The 21,954-nt window shown below is 43.3% G+C and overlaps 1 protein-coding gene across 1 annotated transcript in view; it reads left to right on the top strand.

Moving 5' to 3' along the window:
• Positions 1-21,479, top strand: part of LOC141564085 (protein-arginine deiminase type-3) — a 45,863-nt gene extending 24,384 nt beyond the window's left edge. Inside the window, exons 6-16 of the mRNA XM_074306122.1 lie at positions 712-837; positions 2,182-2,360; positions 3,462-3,565; positions 3,694-3,805; positions 4,521-4,628; positions 6,352-6,503; positions 10,207-10,351; positions 11,163-11,269; positions 15,304-15,379; positions 17,353-17,478; positions 20,967-21,479. Of these exons, the coding sequence (XP_074162223.1) occupies positions 712-837; positions 2,182-2,360; positions 3,462-3,565; positions 3,694-3,805; positions 4,521-4,628; positions 6,352-6,503; positions 10,207-10,351; positions 11,163-11,269; positions 15,304-15,379; positions 17,353-17,478; positions 20,967-21,200 (1,469 nt within the window). The 3' untranslated portion in view covers positions 21,201-21,479. The remainder of the gene's footprint in view (positions 1-711; positions 838-2,181; positions 2,361-3,461; positions 3,566-3,693; positions 3,806-4,520; positions 4,629-6,351; positions 6,504-10,206; positions 10,352-11,162; positions 11,270-15,303; positions 15,380-17,352; positions 17,479-20,966) is intronic.
• The last annotated feature ends 475 nt before the right edge of the window (positions 21,480-21,954 follow it).

The raw sequence follows: 21,954 nt of genomic DNA, 5'->3' as shown, positions 1-21,954 counted from the left end.
CGAGGTTCCTCAGGACATAGGGTTACCCATTGCTATCAACTCCTTAACCCTGAAATCTGATACTAAAAGGGAAGGAATTCCATGATGCCTCAGGGCATCATACATAGCACGTAGGTAGCCGGTCACCAATTTCATAGAAACATGGTATTAGATCTAGTATTAGATCACATCCTACCAGTTCATCTGGATTCTAATTCTGGCTCTGTTATTAATTTCTCTTGTGATCTTGAGCAAATCATTTAGTTTCTCCAGGTCTCAGTTTCCTCATTTGTCAAATTAGATTATATGACTGCCAAGGTTCCTCCAGCTCTGAATCCTATTGGTTTAGGATCATAAGATCATAAATTTATAACTGGAAGAAGACTGAGTTCTTCTAGCCTAATTATTTCATTTCTTGCATAAGGAAATTGAGACTAAAGAGATGAGGTGGCTGATTTGAGATCACATAAAGAGTTATTGTCAGAGCTAAGACTCGTCAGAATTCCCAGCTCTAGGCTCTTTCCTGAGTGCAATTACTTTTGCTTGTAGCCTAAGATTCAAAAGAGTTGGAACAAAGCATGATTGGTGCAATTACTTTTGCTTGTAGTCCAAGACCCAAAAGAAGTGGAACAAAGCATGACTGGAAAGGTGGGGGGAGGCCATTAGAATATGGCAGCTGGTCTGGTAGGAGTGTCTGTGGGCCTGAGACACCCTTTGCCTCTGGATCCTCAGACCTGCAAGACATGTCGCTCATGATTCTGAAAACCCAGGGCCCCACTGCCCTCTTTGATGACCACAAGCTGGTTCTTCATGTCTCCAGTTTTGATGCTGAGAGGGCTCGAGTCTTCCATGCCTGTGGTGAGTCAATTCCCTTACTGCCTCCAGCAGAACCACCATCACCAGGGGAGATGTCCACTCCACTGTGCTCCCTACAGTGGGGATGGGCTGCATGAAACTTTACATTGTCTCCTCCAACCCTCTGGTAATCAAGAGAATAGCTGGCAAGGGGAAAGGTGCTCCAGAATCTTAGACTTTAAGCTAAATGCTTGCATCAACTCCTTCTCTAACATCTGGCTAGAAGACGTTCAGCGACGAGGAACTCCCTCCCTCCAGAGGCAGCCCATTCAAATTTCAGATAGCTGTCATTGTTTGTCTTGATTTCAAGCCAAAAATCATCTCTCTTCAGGCCCTTCCAATGTTTCCTGTTTGTTTTGCCCTCTGGGCAAAAATACTTTCTGTCCACAGTGACAGGACTTTGGTACTTGAAATAGAGGATTACATTACAACACTAGGCTGAAATCTCTGCATGGGGAGAGGTTTTTCTAGGCAAAGCCAAGAGAAGCAACATGACAGAGTGCAGGGCAATGTATTTGGAATTACAGGACTGGGGTTCAAATTTTGCTTCTGTGACTCCTTGGAAAATCTTAACCAAATGACTTCAGTTCCCTGAACCTCAGTTTCCTCATATGTAAAATCAAGGGATTGGACTAGATGGGTCCTTCCGGTTCTAAAGCTATGGTTCTATAGTTTCTGCTCTTAAGGAGCTTACATTCTAATGAGATGAACCAAGATAATCTGAGAAGGGAGAGAGTATAAGCACAGAAGGAAAGCTTTATAGAAGAGAAGAGCCATTATCTGAGCTGTCAGGGGCATTGAAGGGGTAGAATGAACCCTAGCACTAGAGTCATGGGCTTGATGCTCAGCTGAGGCTGGCCAAGTCACTTTAGCCTCAGTTTTTCATCTCTAAACAAAGGTTAGAAAGAAGACAGCCTTGGAAATCTCTTCTAGCTTTAAATCCATAAGGCGGCCATGATGGAATGGCAGGTGACAGGGAAGAGTCGGGGAAAACTCTGAGGTTACAAGCCTATGGTCTGGAAGATGGCAGTGCCATGAATGGGGTTTCTCGAGTCACAGGCACCTGTGTTGCTTTGGGCTTGGGCCTTGGTCTCCTTCTTAGCACACACAGTGAGGACCAATGGGAAAGCAAGAAATGATGAAGTCTAGGTCAAGTCTAGCTAGCTCAGATTCTTTATGGGTCCCTTCCCTATGGAAGACACCAGGGGAAGGGATAATGAGAAGCCCCTTCTGCCTTCCAGAGGAAGGACTTCATGGCCCTCCCCAGACGGTGTGTCTCTTTAAGAAATGAGCGATTCCTCCTCCTTCTCCTCTCCTGAGCCTCTGTGTCCCATCCTTCCCCTTCAGGTCCCGAAGACTCCTGCGAATCCTACAGGTACGCTCTGGGCCCCAACAAGGTGTCCTATGTGGTTCCTCGCTTCAATGGGGAAGAAGAAAGGCTCTATGTAGAAGGGCTTTCCTTCCCTGACGCTGGATTCTCCGGGCTCATCACCTTCCACGTCACCTTGCTGGATGACTCCAATCAGGTATGAAGGGGGTGGGTATATGCCCTTGGGCATCGACACTAGGCCCGGGGCTAGGGAAGGGAAGGACTGTGCTCCCAAGGTTTTGGGCCATGGAAAGGAGGCTCTTCAGAGACGACTTCCCCTAATTCTGGGAGGCTGGCCTCTGATGTTCTGAACACTAGGGCCTTTCTCCTATTGGTGCTTCAAATACAGGTCAGGCCACATCTTCTCCAGGGATGCTAGTTTTAGTATCCAGAGCTCAATCATGGGGTCATTCATGTCCAGCTTGTCCACACCTCTCAGAACGGACAGATGTTAATCTTGTTTCCCCCTTCATCTCTCTTATCACCCCCCTCCCACTAAGCCTCAGTTTTTCCAAATTCAACCATGATCTCGTCACCTCCATACCCTCCTTCAGGGAGGAAGAGCAATGGATTCATGGGACAGTGGGATAGGGACCGAGGTCAATGATCCTGAGAAGGACACCATCTTCTCTGTCACTCTGAGGTTGCCTGTAGGCCGGTTGGGGCTTTATTTTGAGAGAGTGAGTAGAGAGGGAGACAGAGAAACAGAGAGAGACAGAGACAGAGACAGAGAGAGACAGAGACACAGAGAGAGCTTGAACCTCTGGACTGAACTTAGGACCCCACCCCACCCTGACCAGTGTAATAGAGTAGTTGGAGTATAAATTTAGAGGAGAAGAGAGCCAAATGAGACCTTTCAGTGATACAGTAGTACACTTCTGAGGAGTTCGGTTTTCTGGGAAATTTTCTGCATGTGTGTGTGTGTGTGTGTGTGTGTGTGTGTGTGTGTGTGTGTGTGTCCCTGGGGAAAGTCTGATGCTCTGGATTCTGTTTTGAGCTGCTGAGTTCTCAGACTTCGGAGTTCCACAAAAGCCAAACAGAGATGACGATGACCAGAGGGAGTGACCCTGGACAGTGCTCTCTGAACCCTTCCTTCTTGCCTTGAACCTATTACAGTTCAGGGTTACCAGCCCCTAGAAGTCCACGCTTTTCCAACACCACACTGACCAGGGCCTAGTTCTGGATTCCTCCAGAGTTCTTAAAATGCCGCTTTTAAAGGATGATTGACCCATGTGGCTTCTTTACTCCTTCCCCACAGGATTTTCCAGAGTCCCCAATCTTCACAGACACGGTGATTTTTCGTGTGGCCCCCTGGATCATGACCCCAAGCACCCTGCCCCCCGTGGAGGTCTATGTGTGCAAGTGAGTTTGATGTCAGGAGATGGGGATAAGGAACATGGGGCTCCTTTTCCATTGGCGGGGCTCCTGTTGCATCACTCTCAATGCCCTGGACATTGCTTGAGACACCTGCCCTTCTGACCTAACCACAGAGTAAGGAACAACACCCACTTTGTGGAAGCAGTCGCAGAGTTGGCGAGGAAAGCGGACTGCAAGCTGACCATCTGTCCCCAGACCGAGAACCGCAATGACCGCTGGATACAGGTGAGGCGCTCTCTGCACTGTCAGGAGAAATGGGGGGATTGTGAACAATGGAGGAGGGATAGAGGGGCTGGGGAGAAGAAGAGATGGGGGAGGGAGAGGGAGAAGGAGAGGGAAAGAAGGGAAACAGAGAAACAGGGGGAATGGAAGAAGGAAGGGGGAAGAAAGGGGAGAAAGAGATAAAAAAGGGGGAAGAGAAAGAGAGAGGGAAAGAAAGAGAGGGAGAGAGTAGAAAGAGAGGAAGGGGGAAGAGACAGAGAAATAGAGGCAGAAACAGACAGAGATGGAAAGAGGAACACAAAGAGAGACACATAAAGAAGCAGAAAGAGGGAGAAAGACAGAAGAGACACAGAGACAGAAACAGATAGACAGTGAGAGCACCTGAAAGCACCAATGGGTAGGACATTCTAATTACCTTTATCAACCATATCCATTACCCTCAAGGAGAGGAATCCTGAGTTCCAATCCAGGCTCCGAGACCTACTTGCTGGGTAACCCTGGATAAATCACCTCACCCTGTCTGCCTCAGTTTCCTCATTTGTAAAATGAGCTAGAAAAGGAAATGACAAATCACTCCAGTATCTCTGCCCAAAACAACAACAACAAAAACAAACAAAAACCAAAACAAAACAAACAAACAAACAAACAAAAAAACCAGATAGGCCCAGGAAGAGCTGGACACCTGAAAACTCAATAACAAGAAACTGTTTCTTCACAGGATGAGATGGAATTGGGGTACATCCAGGCTCCACACAAGACTTTCCCTGTAGTCTTTGACTCCCCTCGGAATGGAGAGCTTCAGGACTTTCCTTATAAAAGGATCCTGGTGGGTAGTACCTGGCTAATCTTCATGCTTATCCCTAGCCCTGGTTATAGGCCAAACAGTAGCTTTCACATGGATTTTCCACTAGGCCCATCTGGATATAGGATCCAGGGGAGGGAAGGTGTGCAGAGTCCACTCAAGTTTCATCCCTAATAGGGGCTTCTCTGGCTTATCAGCATCTATTCTTGTGAATTTATTCAAGTGACTTCACTATGGTTTAGTGCTCCAGTGAGGGAACCCTAGATAAGTAATAAGTAAGCATAGAAAGAAACCTAGAAAGATCAGAGCTTGGGAGGGCCCTTAGAACCCAGGAGGTCAGAGCTGGGAGGGCCCTTAGAACCCAGGAGGTCAGAGCTGGGAGGGCCCTTAGAACCCGGGAGGTCAGAGCTGGGAGAACCTTAGAACCCGGAAGGTCAGAGCTGGGAGGGCCCTTAGAACCCGGGAGGTCAGAGCTGGGAGGGCCCTTAGAACCCAGGAGGTCAGAGCTGGGAGGGCCCTTAGAACCCGGGAGGTCAGAGCTGGGAGAACCTTAGAACCCGGGAGGTCAGAGCTGGGAGGGCCCTTAGAACCCAGGAGGTCAGAGCTGGGAGGGCCCTTAGAACCCGGGAGGTCAGAGCTGGGAGGGCCCTTAGAACCCAGAGGCCAGAGCTGGGAGGGCCCTTAGAACCCAGGAGGTCAGAGCTGGGAGGGCCCTTAGAACCCAAGATGTCAGAGCTGGGAGGGCCCTTAGAACCCAGGAGGTCAGAGCTGGGAGGGCCCTTAGAACCCAGGAAGTCAGAGCTGGGAGGGCCCTTAGAACCCAAGATGTCAGAGCTGGGAGGGCCCTTAGAGCACAGGAGGTCAGAGCTGGGAGGGCCCTTAGAACCCAGGAGGTCAGAGCTGGGAGGGCCCTTAGAACCCAGGAGGTCAGAGCTGGGAGGGCCCTTAGAACCCAGGAGGTCAGAGCTGGGAGGGCCCTTAGAACCCAAGATGTCAGAGCTGGGAGGGCCCTTAGAGCACAGGAGGTCAGAGCTGGGAGGGCCCTTAGAACCCAGGAGGTCAGAGCTGGGAGGGCCCTTAGAACCCAGGAGGTCAGAGCTGGGAGAACCTTAGAACCCGGGAGGTCAGAGCTGGGAGGGCCCTTAGAACCCGGGATGTCAGAGCTGGGAGGGCCCTTAGAACCCAGGATGTCAGGGCTGGGAGGGCCCTTAGAACCCAGGAGGTCAGAACTGGGAGGGCCCTTAGAACCCAGGAGGTCAGAGCTGGGAGGGCCCTTAGAACCCAGGAGGTCAGAGCTGGGAGGGCTCTTAGAACCCAGGAGGTCAGAGCTGGGAGGCGGTACCTTAGAACCCAGGATGTCAGGGCTGGGAGGACACTTAGAAATTATCTAGCCCAAGTCCCTAATTAAACAGATATGAAAACTGGGGTCCTTCTAAATGCAGAGCTTCCTTGCTATTGCTGTAAAATGCAGGGCTTCACAAAGAATTGTGGGAAGAGTATAGGATTCTGACTTTTCCTTTTTTCTTGTCTTGTGCTTCTGGGTATCATGTGACGCTTCCTCTTTGGGCCTCAGTTTCCCAATCTGCAGAGTGAGTAAGATCTTCTCCTGTTCCTTCAAGGAATCCCTGTGAGCTGGGGAACCCCAGAGATGCTCTGGGACTTCACAAGCACATTGGGAAATAGGTGTCCATTGCCAGGGAAGCTGTTGCGGGTCTCCTAACTAACTGTTCTCTCCCCTTCTGCCCAGGGCCCAGACTTTGGCTATGTGACCAGGGAACCACGGGACAAGTCTGTTAGTGGCCTAGATTCCTTTGGAAATTTGGAAGTCAGCCCTCCCGTGGTGGCCAATGGGAAGGAGTACCCCTTGGGAAGAATCCTTATCGGGGGCAACTTGCCTGGGTAAGAGGGAAAGAGAGGGATGGAGTATCCTGGACTAAGTCTCAGTGGAACAGAGAAGCATTTGTGTAGCTCCTATTATGCTAAAGGCTCTACAAATATTATCACTCAATCCTCCCAACAACTCTATGGAGCAGGAGCTATCATCCTCATTTAGCATTTGGAGAAACTGAGGCAGACAGAGTTAAGTAGCTTGCCCAGGTTCTCACAGTTAGCTAGTAGGTAGGTTTCTGAGGCTAGAAATTGAACTCAAGGCTTCTTGACTCCAAGCCAGAACTCTATCCACCAACTGCCAACTGACCGTCCTCCGTGAGAGGGAAAATGCTGGTAAGATGTACTCAGATTTCATCACACTGACATGTATTAAGCACTTAATGCATGCAGAACCTTGCACAGGTGCCTGAGAGAGGTGTGGAGTTTAGAAAAGGCACAATGTCTGCTCTCTTTGGGCTTATAGCATAATTCTGAGAATGAATTAGAGTCCTTAGCACAGAGTACTTCCCAAAAGGCTTTCCGCAAAGGCTGGCCTTAACATTTTCTAGCTGTGAAACTTTGGCTGCGTCTCTGAGCCTGTTCTGTCACAGGGGGAGAGGCACCTGGGCCTGCTACACCAGCCTCACAAGGCTGTTACTGGGATCAGCTAGCGAGTGGACATAAAATCAGTTTGAAAACAATAATAGTAACTAGTAATTATTTAGTGCTTAAAGGTTTGCAGAGCAATTTGCATTCCTCATCTCCCGAGTCTCCTGATCTTTCTGGAAGCTGGGTGCTATTGTTTCTTTATTTTATAGATAGGGAAACTGAGACTCAGAGAGTTGAATTCATTTGTTCCACAGCTAGAATGTCGGAGGAAGAATTTGAACCCAGAGCCTAGACCTTGTTGCCCTGAGGCATGCTGTCAACTGTGAAGGTCACATACACAATCTGAGTTGTGATTCTTCTATTCCATAGAAATTGTGGCCACCCAAGCAACCCTGGGGAGGAATTATGAAGGAGAGCAAATGATCTCTCCACCCAGGATGTGTGGCTCTAGCTTTCCCTGGGAGGCAGCCCAGCATCCTGGAGGAAGGAAAAAATGGGTTCAAGTCTAGGCTCTGGGCCTATCTCCGGGATTTGTAACCCTGGACCAGCCACATCCTTGGATCCCGGGCAGCTCTTGAAGTCTATTAGCTAAGGAAGGATGTTTCCTGACCCACTGAAATCAAAGTCTAGTCCGTCTTCCTAAAAGTCACTCTGAGGTTGAGCTTGTTTGGATAAAAGGCAGCGAGAAGTCTTGGGTATGAGTCCTGGGTTGGACACAGGCTGGCTGCGTGATCCTGAGCATGCTACTTAATTCTCAGTGTCCTCAGTAACTCTCAGAGATCTTAAATTGGAGGAAACATTCAGCCCTCCCTAAGGAGAAGCTCATTCCCTATAGTAAGGGAATCAGAATGTTCATTAAACAAAACAAAACCCTCCTGTTCCACGCGATACAGCCTCTGCCACAGAATCACAGGCTCTCAGAGCCCATCCGGGCCTCGAAGGCCATCTAAAATATCCTTTATATATAATATAGACAAATCACCTCATACAAATACACCTATACACAGACATTTCTGCTGAGAGCAGAGAGGACAAAAAGAAGAATGGAACTCAGCTTCAGCACAGGCGGAGGGGCCCAAGACAGATTGTAAAGGCAGAGACAGAATTAGGTTTCTATTTGTACCCTCCAGCATCTAGTACAGCTCCTTGCACAGAGTAGGTGCTTAACAAATGTTCATTAAACCAAATGCATCAAATTCAGCCGGACTAACCAATGGTCCTAGTTTGGGCTCTGTCACTTTTTATCATGGGATTGGTTTGGATCTGAATCGTTGCTCTGAGAGCTTAAATGGGCCCCACAGAGAGTGAGGTGCTCAAGTTTAGAGCTGCCTGACTTCTCCCCACCTTCCCCCCATCCATCTCTTGAGATTCTTTTGAGGTCTGTGAAATTTTTAATATATTATAAATACAAGCAGCAACTTGTACCAACTTCCACAAAAGTCTGTTCTCTTCCAAAGTCTCGTTACATCCAATTAATCCTGGTGGGTGCTGGAGAGCTGGGCCATTGGGATGCAAATGTGAATATATGTATATTATATTATAATATAATATATTATGTAATATAATATATTATATTATAATAATATAATACATATATGTGTGATATATTATATCATATATTAATATATTATATTATATCTATATCATACTATATTATATATATATATTACATATTGTATAATATATACCAGAGGTCCTCAAACTTTTTAAATAGGGGCCCGTTCCCTGTCCCTCAGACTGTGGGAGGCTGGACTATAGTAAAAACAAAAGCTCACGCTCTGTCTCTGCCCCTCAGCCCATTTGCCATAACCCGGCGGGCGCATAAACGTCCTCAGCGGGCCCCATATGGCCTGTGGGCCAGAGTTTGAGAACTCCTGATAAATATTATAAATTGTATATATTATATTATAGTATATATTAATATATTATCAATGTTCATATAAGCTTATATATGATATTTATATATATATTTATAACATAAACTTATATATAATATAAGCTGGAAAGGTTTCAAGACTTGTGTCTATTTGTGAGAACCTGCCTTGCTAAGGGCAGAGATCCTGAGCCCCTGGAGATGGCAAGGGGTAGGCAGGAAGAAAGGGGATGAGCTATTTGGGGCTGGAATGAGTCTTGGAGATCATCTCCGAGAGGGATGGAGAGTTTGTAGAGTAGCCTGGAGTACCCACCCTGATGAAATCATGGGTCCTTGGAATTTTGAACTAATGACCTAGAATTAAAGCCTAATTAAAGTCACTAAATGAAATTTACTCTGGTCTCTGCCCTGGGGCCATTTGATCTACCATGATCTCTCCTGAGTCACCCATCTTGTCTGAGTAAATACTTAGGGTAGATTTGGGGTGTGTGTGTGTGTGTGTGTGTGTGTGTGTGTGTGTGTGTATCATTTCTTTTAGTCACAGATCTCCTTGGTATATATTCTCATTAATAGGATTACTGAGTCAAGGGGTGTGAATAGTTTAATGACTTTTCTCACATAATTCTAAATTGTTTTCAAGAATGGCTGCACCCTGGAAGTGGCAAAACTGCCAAGAAAATCCCAAATGGGGTCAAGGAGAATCAGACATGAGTGAAAATAACTGAACAATAACAATAGAACACTGCATATACTGTCTCACTTTTGATACTTTGGTTTGACTTGATATTTTTTTTCTTTACTTTTTAAAAATTCATTTTTATGAGAGATGACTCTTAGGGGGTACTGGAATACATATATATGTATTTATGATGTAAAATTAAGAAATATCAATAAAATTTCATTCTAAAAAACTAAAAGGAAAAAAAGAGAGAGAATGATTGCACCCATTCATAGTTCCCCCAATAATGTCTATTTGTGTATGTGCCTTCTCATAGCCTGTCCAGCATCAACAATTTCATCCTCTTTGCCAATTTGATGGATGTAAGGTGAAACTTCAGAGTGGTTTTCATTCCGTTTTTTTCTCCTTATCACTATAAATACCTATTTTTCAAATGGTCACTGATAATGTACATTTCTCCTGAAAACTTTGACCCTTCATCTATTGGCCATTCGTTTATGATGTTTAGTCTCTAATATAGGAACAATTATTTTGGCCACTTTGGGGTAATGTTTTGTCCACTCTTCACTCAGGTCTAGTGGAAGGAGGGTCACTCAGGTAGTCCGGGACTTCCTGTATGCCCAGAAAGTTCAACCTCCTGTGGAACTCTTTGTGGACTGGCTGGCGGTGGGTCATGTGGATGAGTTCTTAAGCTTTGTCCCTGTTCCAGATGACAAGGTAAGGTCCTCCAAGAAAGCCCCTTCTTGAGCCCTTGAGCATCCAGTGGTTCAGTTTTATCCCTTCTAGGATCTTGCTGAAACTTTCCAAAAGTGATGGATTTAATGATCACCACTGTTGTGTATTATTATGTATGCATAACACAGTTAAGAGGCCCCATGACAGTGCTACTTCCACGCTTATAATCTCGGGTAAAGCCTCTTCCCTCCTGAACTCCAGTTTGCTTCTCTGTTAAAAGAAAGGATTGGACCAAATGGTCCATAAGACCCCACTCCCAGTGCTCTGATCTTGGATTCCTAATCTTGTCTCTCCTACTCCACAAATGTGTATTGAAAGGCAAAGTCAGTTGACTTTTGTAGACCTTGATTTCCCCATCTGTAAAAACGAGATTGGATAAGAATTCAACAATCATTTGTTAAGGGCTTTCTCTATGTCAGGCACTGTAGTAGGTGCTGAAGAGGGAGGAGAAAAAAATCCCTTGCTCTCCCAAAGCATCCTCAATTACATTCTGTTGTAATGGAGTTCCTCAGAATGGCTAGTAGGGGCTTGAACCCTAGTTCTAAATCTGTGATCCTATATTACACAGGGTTGAGACGTGTAAACCCTTGGCACCAGATACTCACCTTTGCTAGCATCCATCCCCTTAGATGCTCAGGTTGGCAAATGGCCGGAGCCAGTCCTGCCCTTGGAAGTCAGCAGGAAGCCTGGCCATGGAAGGTCTCACCCTCCAGAGCAGAATCAGAATCTTGGTCCTGGGAGTATGGACTGCATTAGGGTCCGGAGATGAGGGAATCTGCTTTTCTCCATACAGGGTTTCCGCCTGCTTCTGGCCAGTCCCGGAGCCTGTTTCAAACTTTTTCAGGAGAAACAGAAATGGGGCCATGGGAGAGCCCTCCTGTTTGAAGGTGTCGTAGGTGAGTTGCTCTTCCTTCTCCCCGCCACTGAGCTCATTCCTTTCCCTTGCTTTGTCCTCAGCCCCCCAGTTCTTACACATTGAATCACAGAAACCCAGAGCTGTGGGGAGGGACCTCAGAGGCCCACTAAGCCCCCCGAGGAAGGACCTTCCTTTGTTGACCTCCAGAGTGGCAGCCTATTTTACTCAATGGCAGCCCTTTATTAGAAAGTTTCTCCTCACTGAGTAACTACTATGATGTATAGAAAGCATTCTATCAGGCCCTGTTTGTATAACCAAGGTCTTCATCTCCAATAGGGAGGAGAATCTTACCCAACCTTATTATAAAAATCAGCTTTCCTCCCCCTAATTTACAACTGTCCCACTCCTGGCTCACAGGGCTAGTCAGAAGTCACAATGAACTCTGGGCATTGAGGAGGGGACAGAGAAGACACAGGCCCTACCTTCAAGGAGGTATCACTAGTAGAGAGAGAAGGTAGTGTTTGAACAGCCTCTGACACTTAGCTGGGTGACCCTGGACAAACCACCTTTATCTAAATCTCCAGGCATTTCTTTTCCTCATCTGTAAAATGGGAGGTTTGGACTTGTAAGTTCTCTACACCTCAGCTTCTTAAACTGTGGGCAGAGACCACATATGGCATCTTGTAACAGAACGTGGATGTACAAAATTAAGATTTTATTTTATCAGTAAATGGTTGATTTGTAGACTTATTTTATATACCTATTTATCCAGGGTCACCAAAAAAGGATTTGTGAGTAGAAAAAGCTTAAGAAGTGCTATTCTAAATTTCCTAGGATCATTTATTACTATGTTTTAGTATCCCTCCCTGTAAAATGGTGGTTAAAAAATAAGATAAAAGGACAAAAAAGAAGAAATAGGATGAAGAAAAAAGTTTTCAAAACCTTTAAATATACCCTAAAATACTGTCGAGAGTAGTTAGGATTTAATGAATGCTAATACATATAATAGCTCCCCTGTCTATGCATTTGGCTGTTTTATATAACATTTTCCTCACAAGAGGCCTGTCACTCATTCTCATTTACAGAAGGAGAAATTGAGACTTAAATATTATTTTAATTTTATAGATGGGCAAATTGCAACTTAAATTTTATTATTTTCATTTAATTTAATAGATGGGGAAATTGAGGCTCAAATATTAGTTTTATTTTACAGATGAGGAAATTGAGACTCAAATGTTATTTTAATTTTATAGATGGATAAATTACAATTTAAATATTATTGTTCTCACTTAACAGATGGAGAAATTGAGACTCAAATATTATTTTAATTTTATAGATAAGTAAATTGCAACTTAAATATGATTATTCTCATTTAGCAGATGGGGAAATTGAGCCTCAAATATTAGTTTTATTTTACAGATGAGGAAATTGAGACTCAAATATTATTTTTATTTTGCAGATGGGGAAATTAAGGCTCAAATATTTTTTTTTTTATTTTATGGATAGGGAAACAGAATTAAATAATATTCTCATTTTACAAATGAGAAAATTGAAGTTCAAATATTCTCATTTTGCAGTTGAGGAAATTAAGGCTTAAAGAATATTTTTATTTTATAGAGAAGGAAACAGGATCAAATGTAATCGTATTTTCATTTTATAAATAGGGAAATTGAGGTTCAAATATTATTATTCTCATTTTACAGATAGAGAAACTGAGACTTAGAAAAGTGAGGTGACTTGTCCAAGTCTCAAAGCTAACAAGTGATTTGGGGATTTAAACCTTTCGGATCATTTAAGAATACCCCCATCATTTTTCAAGTGAGGAAAGAGAGACTCAGAGAAGGAGGCAACTCCGGACTTTGGTGTTTGTCAGTAGTCTCTCTCCTGCACCGAACACCTGTTGTTGTAGGGCTGAAGCTTGAACCCAGACCTAGCAATAGCTCTCTTTGTTACACATTATCCCCCACTGTGCCCTACTCACAGGCCAGCTGGTGATGGAGCTTACTTACCTGTATATGGAAGGATAACTCAGCATGCAAGTAGCAGATATCCAATGCTAAATGAGGGAGCTAGACAGTCACTGAGTGACTCGACAAGCATTTATTAAGTGCTGATTATGTATTAGACACTGTTTAAGTACTGGGGATGTTAAAAAAAAAAAAAGCTAAAAACCAAGTTTATGCTCATGGGGCTTATATTCTAGTGGGGGAGACAATATGTTCATGAGAGAGATACATGCAAAAGATAGGCTGGATAGCTGGCTCTACAGCACAAGAGGACATCTCTAGAGGAGGAAGGACTTCCGGGGACTGAGTGATGGAGGAGGAGACACCCTCCCCTAAGCAGACCAGCAAAATCCTGAGCATCTGGAGGGCTCAGGCCACCGAAACTTCCCCACCCAGAGCCCCTGGGCACATACCTGGCTATCTCTGGAATGGTCTGATGTAATCACGGGGCCTCAAACCACATGAGCCCAAGTTGTCTCTGGAATCAGTGAGAACAGCATGAAAGGGTTGGACATGGAGTTAGGAGACGCCAGCCTTGGAAACTGAGACCCCAGCAGTTATAAGGGCAGCTCAGCTTCCACCCTCCTTGACTCATTTAGTCTGCCCTTCTTGGCTACCCACTAGTGAGGATCAGCTGTCAAATGAATTATGCTCTGTATTTTTACTATGTTTAACATATATTGAATTATTTGTCATCTAGGGGAGAGGATGGGGGAAAGGGGAACATTGGAACACAAGGTTTTGCAAGGATTAATGTTGAAAAATTATCCATACATATGTTTTGAAAATTAAAAAGGTTTAATAAAAAACATTTTTTAAAATGAACTGGAAAACTAAAAGAAAAGAAAAGAAAAAAGAAAAGAAAAGAAAAGAAAAGAACAACAACAAATATGTTATATTTGTCCAAGATGTAGGTGTCCCACAGTTAAGCGGTATAGCCAATATATTGGATGACAGAACCAAGGTCCAAAAAGATGTCATCAGGCTAGCAAATTAGGTCCAATCCAGTAAAAAGAATTTAACAGGAAGAGCAAAGAATCAACTGTTTGGCCTGTGGGAAAACTACAGGATTGGAAAGTTTGACCAGATAATAGTTTGATGAAAATTATAAATGATAATAGGTGAGAATGATCTGGGGGATTCATAGACCGCAAGCTCAATATTAGACCACATTGTGACATGGCCAGCATACACACACACACACACACACACACACACACACACACACACACACACACACATACACACACACACACACACACACACACACACACACACACACACACGATGGCAAAACTGCTTTGCTAAGTAAGAAGGTGCCCAGTCAAGATGCAAAAAATACTGACTCAGTGTCTGAGAGCTTGAACCCTGCCTCCTGATCTTAAGGGAGTAATTTTTTTTTTAATTACCGGCTAATTAGTAACTCAATTTCTCTCCCCTTCTGTCTCTCCTTCCACCCACATTTCTGTTTCATCTCTCCTTCCCTCTTCGTCTCTTTCCCTTTCTTCTTTCTATCTCTCTCTTTTACCACCTCTCTCTGTCTCTCCCACCCCTTCCTATATCTCTCCTACCTCTTTTCCTTTGTCTCTATGTCTTGCTCCTTGTTTTCTGTCTCTATCCTACCTCTTTCACTCTCTCTTCTCTCTCTTTTCTTTTCCTCTTCTTCTCTCTTTCTCATTTTCTGTCTCTCTTCTACCTCTTTCCTTCTTTCCCTCTGTCTCTCTGTTTTTGTTTCTCTTTATCTCTCTTTGTGTTTCTTTCTCTGTCTCTGCCTCTATCCATCTGTCTCTCTCCCTCTTTCCTTCTCTGTGGTTCTCACCATTTATCCAACTCTCCTCCCTGTTGCTATCTCTATCCCTCTGCATTTCTTTCTCTATTTCTTCTTCTTTCTCTGTTTCTTCATCTCTTTCTCATTGCTTCTCTCCCTTTCCCTTTCCTTCTTTCTCCCTCAATATCTGTCTCTTTCCTTGACATACGCCTTTCTTCTCCATTTCTTTTTCTCTCTCTCTTTTTCTCTCCTTCTCTGCGTCTCTCTTTGTCCCTCCCCTCCTCACTCTTTTCTCCACAGGGAGTAACCACGTGAAGACCATGTCCATCAATCAGATCCTGTCCAATGAAAATCTTATCAGTTACAACAAGTTTGTCCAGGTACTGGGAAGAGGATGGAGAAAGTTGTAAGCACACAATAGGAAAACTTCCTAAAGTCTCTTTATTACTTTTTACAAAAAGATCAGAAGGTAAAGAAAAAGAAATCCTAGAAGAAGAAAAATGTCAGTAGAGGATCCCACCATCCCCAGAAGGAAGCCGCTCTCCTGTGGTCCAATCACATCCAGGATACTTTGCTGCTTCTTAGTCACTCCTATGGCCCAGTAATTTCTCTCAGTCAGAACAGTTACAAGGCCCATTCTAGGGCTAGTTATTGGGGTGGGATAGTCTTTCCCTCTGTTGATGTGGAATACTTATCGAAGACTGGACCGAAGCAGAGGCAGAGGAGGTTGTTGCCTTTGGCACGTGGCTTGAGGGACACTAAGCAGCCCACCAGTCCTGCAGCTCCCATGACTATAATCACTTTTTTGACCAGGGGTATTTAGAAGGCTCTGGTTAATGTAAATATATTACCCAAGAAGGACAATATATGAAGCTATCATCTACTTCTAATAGATTAATCTATCAGAATGGTGTTGAGAAAGAGATACTGGATATCAGGAAGAATCCGTGATTTGGAGAGATATGATCTGGATTCAAATTCAGTCTTTGTGACCTTGGTTTCCTCAGCTCTTCACACGAATGCAAGAGGTTGGACTGATTGATTTCTAAGGTGCCTTCTCTCTCTAAAGCTGTGGTCCGATGATGGTCTAGTAACCTGGGCTCAAATGCAGGCACAGTTACTAATTATAGCCAAGGAGATAAGGAAAGAACTGGAATATATCATTTCTGAGACATTGATCCTTAAAACACTATAGAGAATAGGGGAAGTAAAGCAGAATTGGGGAAAGTTAATATCCCTATTTTCAAAGAAGAGATGAGATTGAATCTTTAAACCATAGGCCATTGAGCTTGACTTTGATACATGGGAAAATTCTAGGTAGATTCCTTAGATGGGGGCAGCTAGGTGGCGCAGTGAATAGAGTACCAGCCCTGAAGTCAGGAAGAGCTGAGTTCAAATCTGGTCTTAGATACTTCACACTTCTTAGTTGTGTGACCCTGGGCAAGTCACTTAACCCCAATTATCTCATAGAGAGAGAGAGAGATGATGATGATGACTGGTGAAAAGTCTAGATAAGGGAGCAGTGATCACAAGGGACCAGGATAGCTTCATCACAAAAAGGACATGTCAGATGGACTATATTTGAATGGTAGAACAAAAGAGCATTTATTTGTTTAAATCAAAGAACATTTATTTAAGGCTTATGATGCACTAAGTATAATAGCTGGGCAGCTAGGTTGTGCCAGAGCGAATAGAGGACCAGGCTTGGGTCTGGAAGACTCATCTTTGTGAGTTCAAATCTGATCTCAGACACTTACTAGCTATGTGACCCTGGATAAGTTACATAATCCTGTTTGCCTCAATTTCCTCATCTGCCAAATGAGCTAGAGAAAGAAAGGGCAAACCACTCCAGTATCTTTGCCAAGACAACCCCAAATAGGGTCATGAAGAGTCAGACACAACTGAAAAAAGGACTCACAAAACAAAATGGGGAAGACTTTACATTTGGGGGAAATGTGGCCAGAGACTGGGTTACTAGAGCAGGGAAATACTGTAGACAGAGTTTACCTATATTTTATCTAAGCATTTGGTAAAATCACTCACACTATTCTTGTAGATGGGGCGATATCGTTCCTAGAGAAGGAGTGCTGAATATAGGAAGGGGATGTCTGCCAGCATCTGGTTCTTACTTGACATGGCCTTAGAATCAGATTCTGACTCCCAGGGGAGGTTTGTATGATGGTGGAGGTTGAAATTAGGTGATTCTTCATAAAATTAGAGATCATACATAGGTTCCTCACTTAAACTTTCTGTGGGTTCTCTCGGTCTGGACCCAAATCTTTCTTTGCCTTCTTTGTCCTCCTCTCTCCGCTGACTCTGCCTTTCCTCGTGGCCATCACCTCTTCCCTCCCAGAGCTGCATCGACTGGAATCGAGAGGTGCTGAAGCGAGAGCTGGGCCTGACAGATCGAGACATCATCGACATCCCTCAACTCTTCAAAACGGAGAGGAGGAAAGCAATCGCATTTTTCCCTGACTTGGTGAGCCGGAGGAACAGGAGGATGAATGGAGGTCTCAGTATTACAGGGATTATTAGTATTGTTATTAATACTGTCTCCCTAAGGTTTGCAACATCTCCAGAAAGGAATCCTGCAGGCTTTATTATCCTTATTTAATTAAGGGGGAAGGGTTTTACATTTGCCTGGTATGGACGTGACAAGTAGCTTAGAAGGGGCCAGAATTAATGGACAATTCCAAGAGAACTGACTTGGAAGGCAGGAAGAACTGATTTCAGTTTCTGCCTTTGGCTAAATCCAGTGTTTTTATTGTGTTTTAAGCTTCTCAAAGCACTTGTTTCTATGTCCTTGGACAGCCTGGGGAGGAAGGGAGTTGAAGTCTTTTTATTCTCATTCTAAAAGTGAATAAAAAGAGGTTTCAAGAAACAGGCACCTCACTCAAATTTACACAGGTGTGATGGAAACTTAGGTTTCCTGATCCCCAATCTGGTGCTTTTTTCATCTACCCCATTATATCACACTGCCTCCATTTTATAAAATATAGCTGAGGCATGGACTAGTTCAATGGCTGGTCCAGAAGGTCAAAGTTAGTAAGTGGCTAAGTTGAGGTTCAAGCTTAATTCTTTCTTCGAGATCAAGTTGCTTCAAATGTTGTCCACTTTGGAGTAGATGGGATCCACTATGTCCCAAAGGATTTCCTGTGGCCTGTGTGAGGTCCAATCATTTCTCTGTTTCTTAGAGAAGGAATAAGGCCATAATGAGTGACCAGAATGGACTTGGAAAAAAAATCATAAACTATAGGATGACAGAATCAATCCTGGAAGGGATCTCAGGGACCATCTCATCCAGTGTTCTCATTTTAAAGATAAAGAAACTGATCTGGGAAAGGGAAGTGTCTCAGCCAAAGTTGTGCAGGTAGAAAGGAATTCTAATCCAAGTCAACTGACTCTCAGTGGAGGAATATTTTTGCTGCACCTCCTGCTTCCTCAGGTCTGGAATAAAATCACCATAAACCAATAGAACTTGCTCTTTTGACCAGTTTATCTAGAGGGAGGCAGGCAATTTATAAAACATCTGAGAACTCGATCATGCATGACCTTTCTTAATAATAACTGACATTTATCTGGCATTGTAACATTCACAGAGTGCTCTGTGATCACTTTCTGACTTGAGTCTCCTCTACCTTGTGAGTTAGACCCTATAGGAATTATTATCTCTATTTTACAGATAAGGAAACCAAGTCTCAGGGAGGTTGTGATCCATGGTTACCCTAGAAAGTCAATGAATCATTTATTTAGTGCTTACTGTATGAAAGGCACTGTATATATCCAAAAATTATATATATAGCAAATAATATTATTAGCACATAAGCAAAGACAGTCCCTCATCTCAAGAAGTTTCTTTTTTTTTTGTAATACCTATTCTTTTTTAATTAAAAAACTTTATTATACCTTTTTATTGACAAAACATATGCATGGGTAGTTTTTCAACATTGACCCTTGCAAAAACTTCTGTTCTAACTTTTCCCTTCCTTCCCTCCACCCTCTCCCCCAGATGGCAGGTAGTCCCATATATGTTAAATATGTTAAAGTATACGTTAAATTCAATATATGTATACATATGTATACAGTTGTCTTGCTGCACAAGAAACATCAGATTTAGAAAGAAGGTAAAAATAACCTGGGAAGAAAAACAAAAATGCATGCAAGCAATAACAGAAAGAGTGTAAATACTATGTTGTGGTCCACATTTATTTCCCAGTGTTCTTTCGCTGGGTGTAGCTGGTTCTGTTCATCACTAATCAATTTGAACTGATTTGGATCCTCTCATTGTTGAAAATGGCCACGTCCATCAGAATTGATCATCATATAGTATTGTTGTTGGAGTATATAATGATCTCCTGATTGTGCTCATTTCACTCAGCATCAGTTCATGTAAGTCTATCTATCTATCTTTCTATCTATCCATCTATCTATTAGGGAAATGGTAGTTAAGAAGAGATATTTGTGTTTAGAAAGTTACCCAGGAAAATGAATGGATGTCCATCAAAGAATGGTTGGGTAAATTATGGTATATGAATGTTATGGAATATTATTGCTCTGTAAGAAATGACCAACAGGAGGAATACAGAGAGGCTTGGAGAGACTTACATCAACTGATGCTGAGTGAAATGAGCAGAACCAGGAGATCATTATACACTTCAACAATGATACTGTATGAGGATATATTCTGATGGAAGTGGATATCTTCAACATAGAGAAGAGCTAATCCAATTCCAATTGATCAATGATGGACAGAATCAGCTACACCCAGAGAAGGAACACTGGGAAATGAGTGTAAAGTGTTTGCATTTTTTGTTTTTTTCCCCAGGTTATATTTACCTTCCGAATCCAGTTCTTCCTGTGTAACAACAACAAAATTCGGTTCTGCACATATATATTGTATCTAGGAAATACTATAACATATTTAATATGTATGGGAATGCCTGCCCTCTAGGGGAGAGGGTGGAGGGAAGGAAGGGAAAATTCGGAACAGAAGGGAATACAAGGGATAATGTAAAAAATTACCTATGCATATGTACTGTCAAAAAATGTTAAAATTATAAAATTAAGAAAAAAAATTAAGAAAAAAGAAAGTTACCCAGGTTATAAAGTCATAGAGGATACATTCATTTTGTGACAGAGGTGATTTGATTATTGTTCCAGAATTGGAAACTGGGGGTGAAGTGGAGAGGGGAAAGATTGATGGTGAGTGATGGAGGCAATCAAGAGGAGAATAGGGCATCAGCATTGAAAGAGTTAATTCCTCCAGGGAAGAGTTTCTAGTTCAGGAGGCAATGAGGATGACAAGAGGATGATCAGGGAGGGAAGTATCAAGGGTAGGATGAAGATGATGATGATGACAAGTTGGGCCAGGGCTGAGCTGATTCCACAATTGTAACACAGTGTCTTTTACTGTCTCCTTTCCAGATGCTCTAAGCTCTTTTTAGGAGGTCTCCTTTCAAAGGGGGCTGAATAGCACATACACAGGGAAGGCAGGTGCCAATTCCTGACATGAAGGCTTAGGCTTCCTGGACATGAAAGATCCAGGCTTCTCTCTTTCCTGTCCCCACTTCCTTGGTTCTTTCCTTCCTCTATTCAGCTAAATCTCCCTAGCCCCCATATTTCAGCCTTATTCTGAAACCCCCAACATCACTTCTCCTTCCTTTCTTCATGAAAAGGATGGACTTTTTTTCTTTTTGTTTTTTAATTTATTTATTTTATTCTGAACTTAATAAACAAAATCAACATTTCTGTAAAAAAAAATGAAATAGAAAAGCAGAGAATTGCACCTGAAATTGCAGATCCATTGTGCATAACTTATTATTCCTTTCAAATATACAACAAAGTTATCAGGTGACTTTCTTATTTCCCCTTCCCCCCAACACTGGCAGGATATTAAAAGCTCTCTGTACCCATGAGTGCTCATGCCTTTCCCTCTAACATTCTTGATTTTCTACTCTGTGGTCACAGGTGAACATGCTCGTGTTAGGAAGACACCTGGGAATCCCCAAACCCTTTGGGCCGATCATCAATGGGCGCTGCTGCCTAGAGGAGAAGGTTCGATCCCTGCTGGAGCCACTGGGCCTCCAGTGCAACTTTATTGATGACTTCACTCCCTACCACATGCTACATGGCGAGGTTCACTGTGGCACTAATGTCCGCCGGAAGCCCTTCCCCTTCAAATGGTGGAACATGATCCCCTGAGCTGGCTCTCTTCCCACTGTCTTCTCCTTTGCCCGGGAACTTCAGCATGAAACAGATGGCGGATTCACATGAAAGATGGAAACTCTACACAGCAAAGAAATCTAGGAAGTTTTGAGAGAAACTGAGTCCCCCTGAGAACACTGAGCCCTTTCCCTAGAGTCCCTCCCCTATGTTAGCTTTCTACCTGGGAGCTGAAAAGCTCAGAGAAGGGTCCTCCCTCTCCATGAAACAATATCACCTCATCCCTCCCATGTTTCTCAGGTTTGAAAGGCTCGATGAATTCCCCCAAACTGTTTGTCTGCTATTTTTTCCTTTTGTAAACTCCTCTTCAAAAAAAAAAAAAATCCAACTTACAGAGTTATATCATACTGATGTCATGTCCTTCCTTCAATTGGGCCGAGCCCCCACCAAGCTCACGTCACCAGGAAAAAGAAAAAATCCACAAGCCAAAATCACTCTTCTACTCTAAAAATTTAAGATGGCTACCATTAGATCTGTATGTGTGTATATACTACACATATATACATGTATACACATACAGATACATATATATACACATATATACATATATACTAGTTCTTTTTCTGAATTCAGTGTCTTCCCTCATAATTTTTGAAAATAATAGCCTTTTATTTTCAAAATATATGCAAAAATAGCTTTCAACATACACCCTTACAAAACTTTGTGTTCCAAATTTTTCTTCCTCTCTTCTCCTAACCCTTCCTCTAAAGAGCAAGTGATCCAACATATGGTA

Source organism: Sminthopsis crassicaudata, chromosome 3 (genome assembly GCF_048593235.1).
Source record: "Sminthopsis crassicaudata isolate SCR6 chromosome 3, ASM4859323v1, whole genome shotgun sequence".
Classification (NCBI taxonomy): domain Eukaryota; kingdom Metazoa; phylum Chordata; class Mammalia; order Dasyuromorphia; family Dasyuridae; genus Sminthopsis; species Sminthopsis crassicaudata.
The sequence above is the reverse complement of the archived record's forward strand: the minus strand, read 5'-3'. Positions and strand labels throughout refer to the sequence as shown.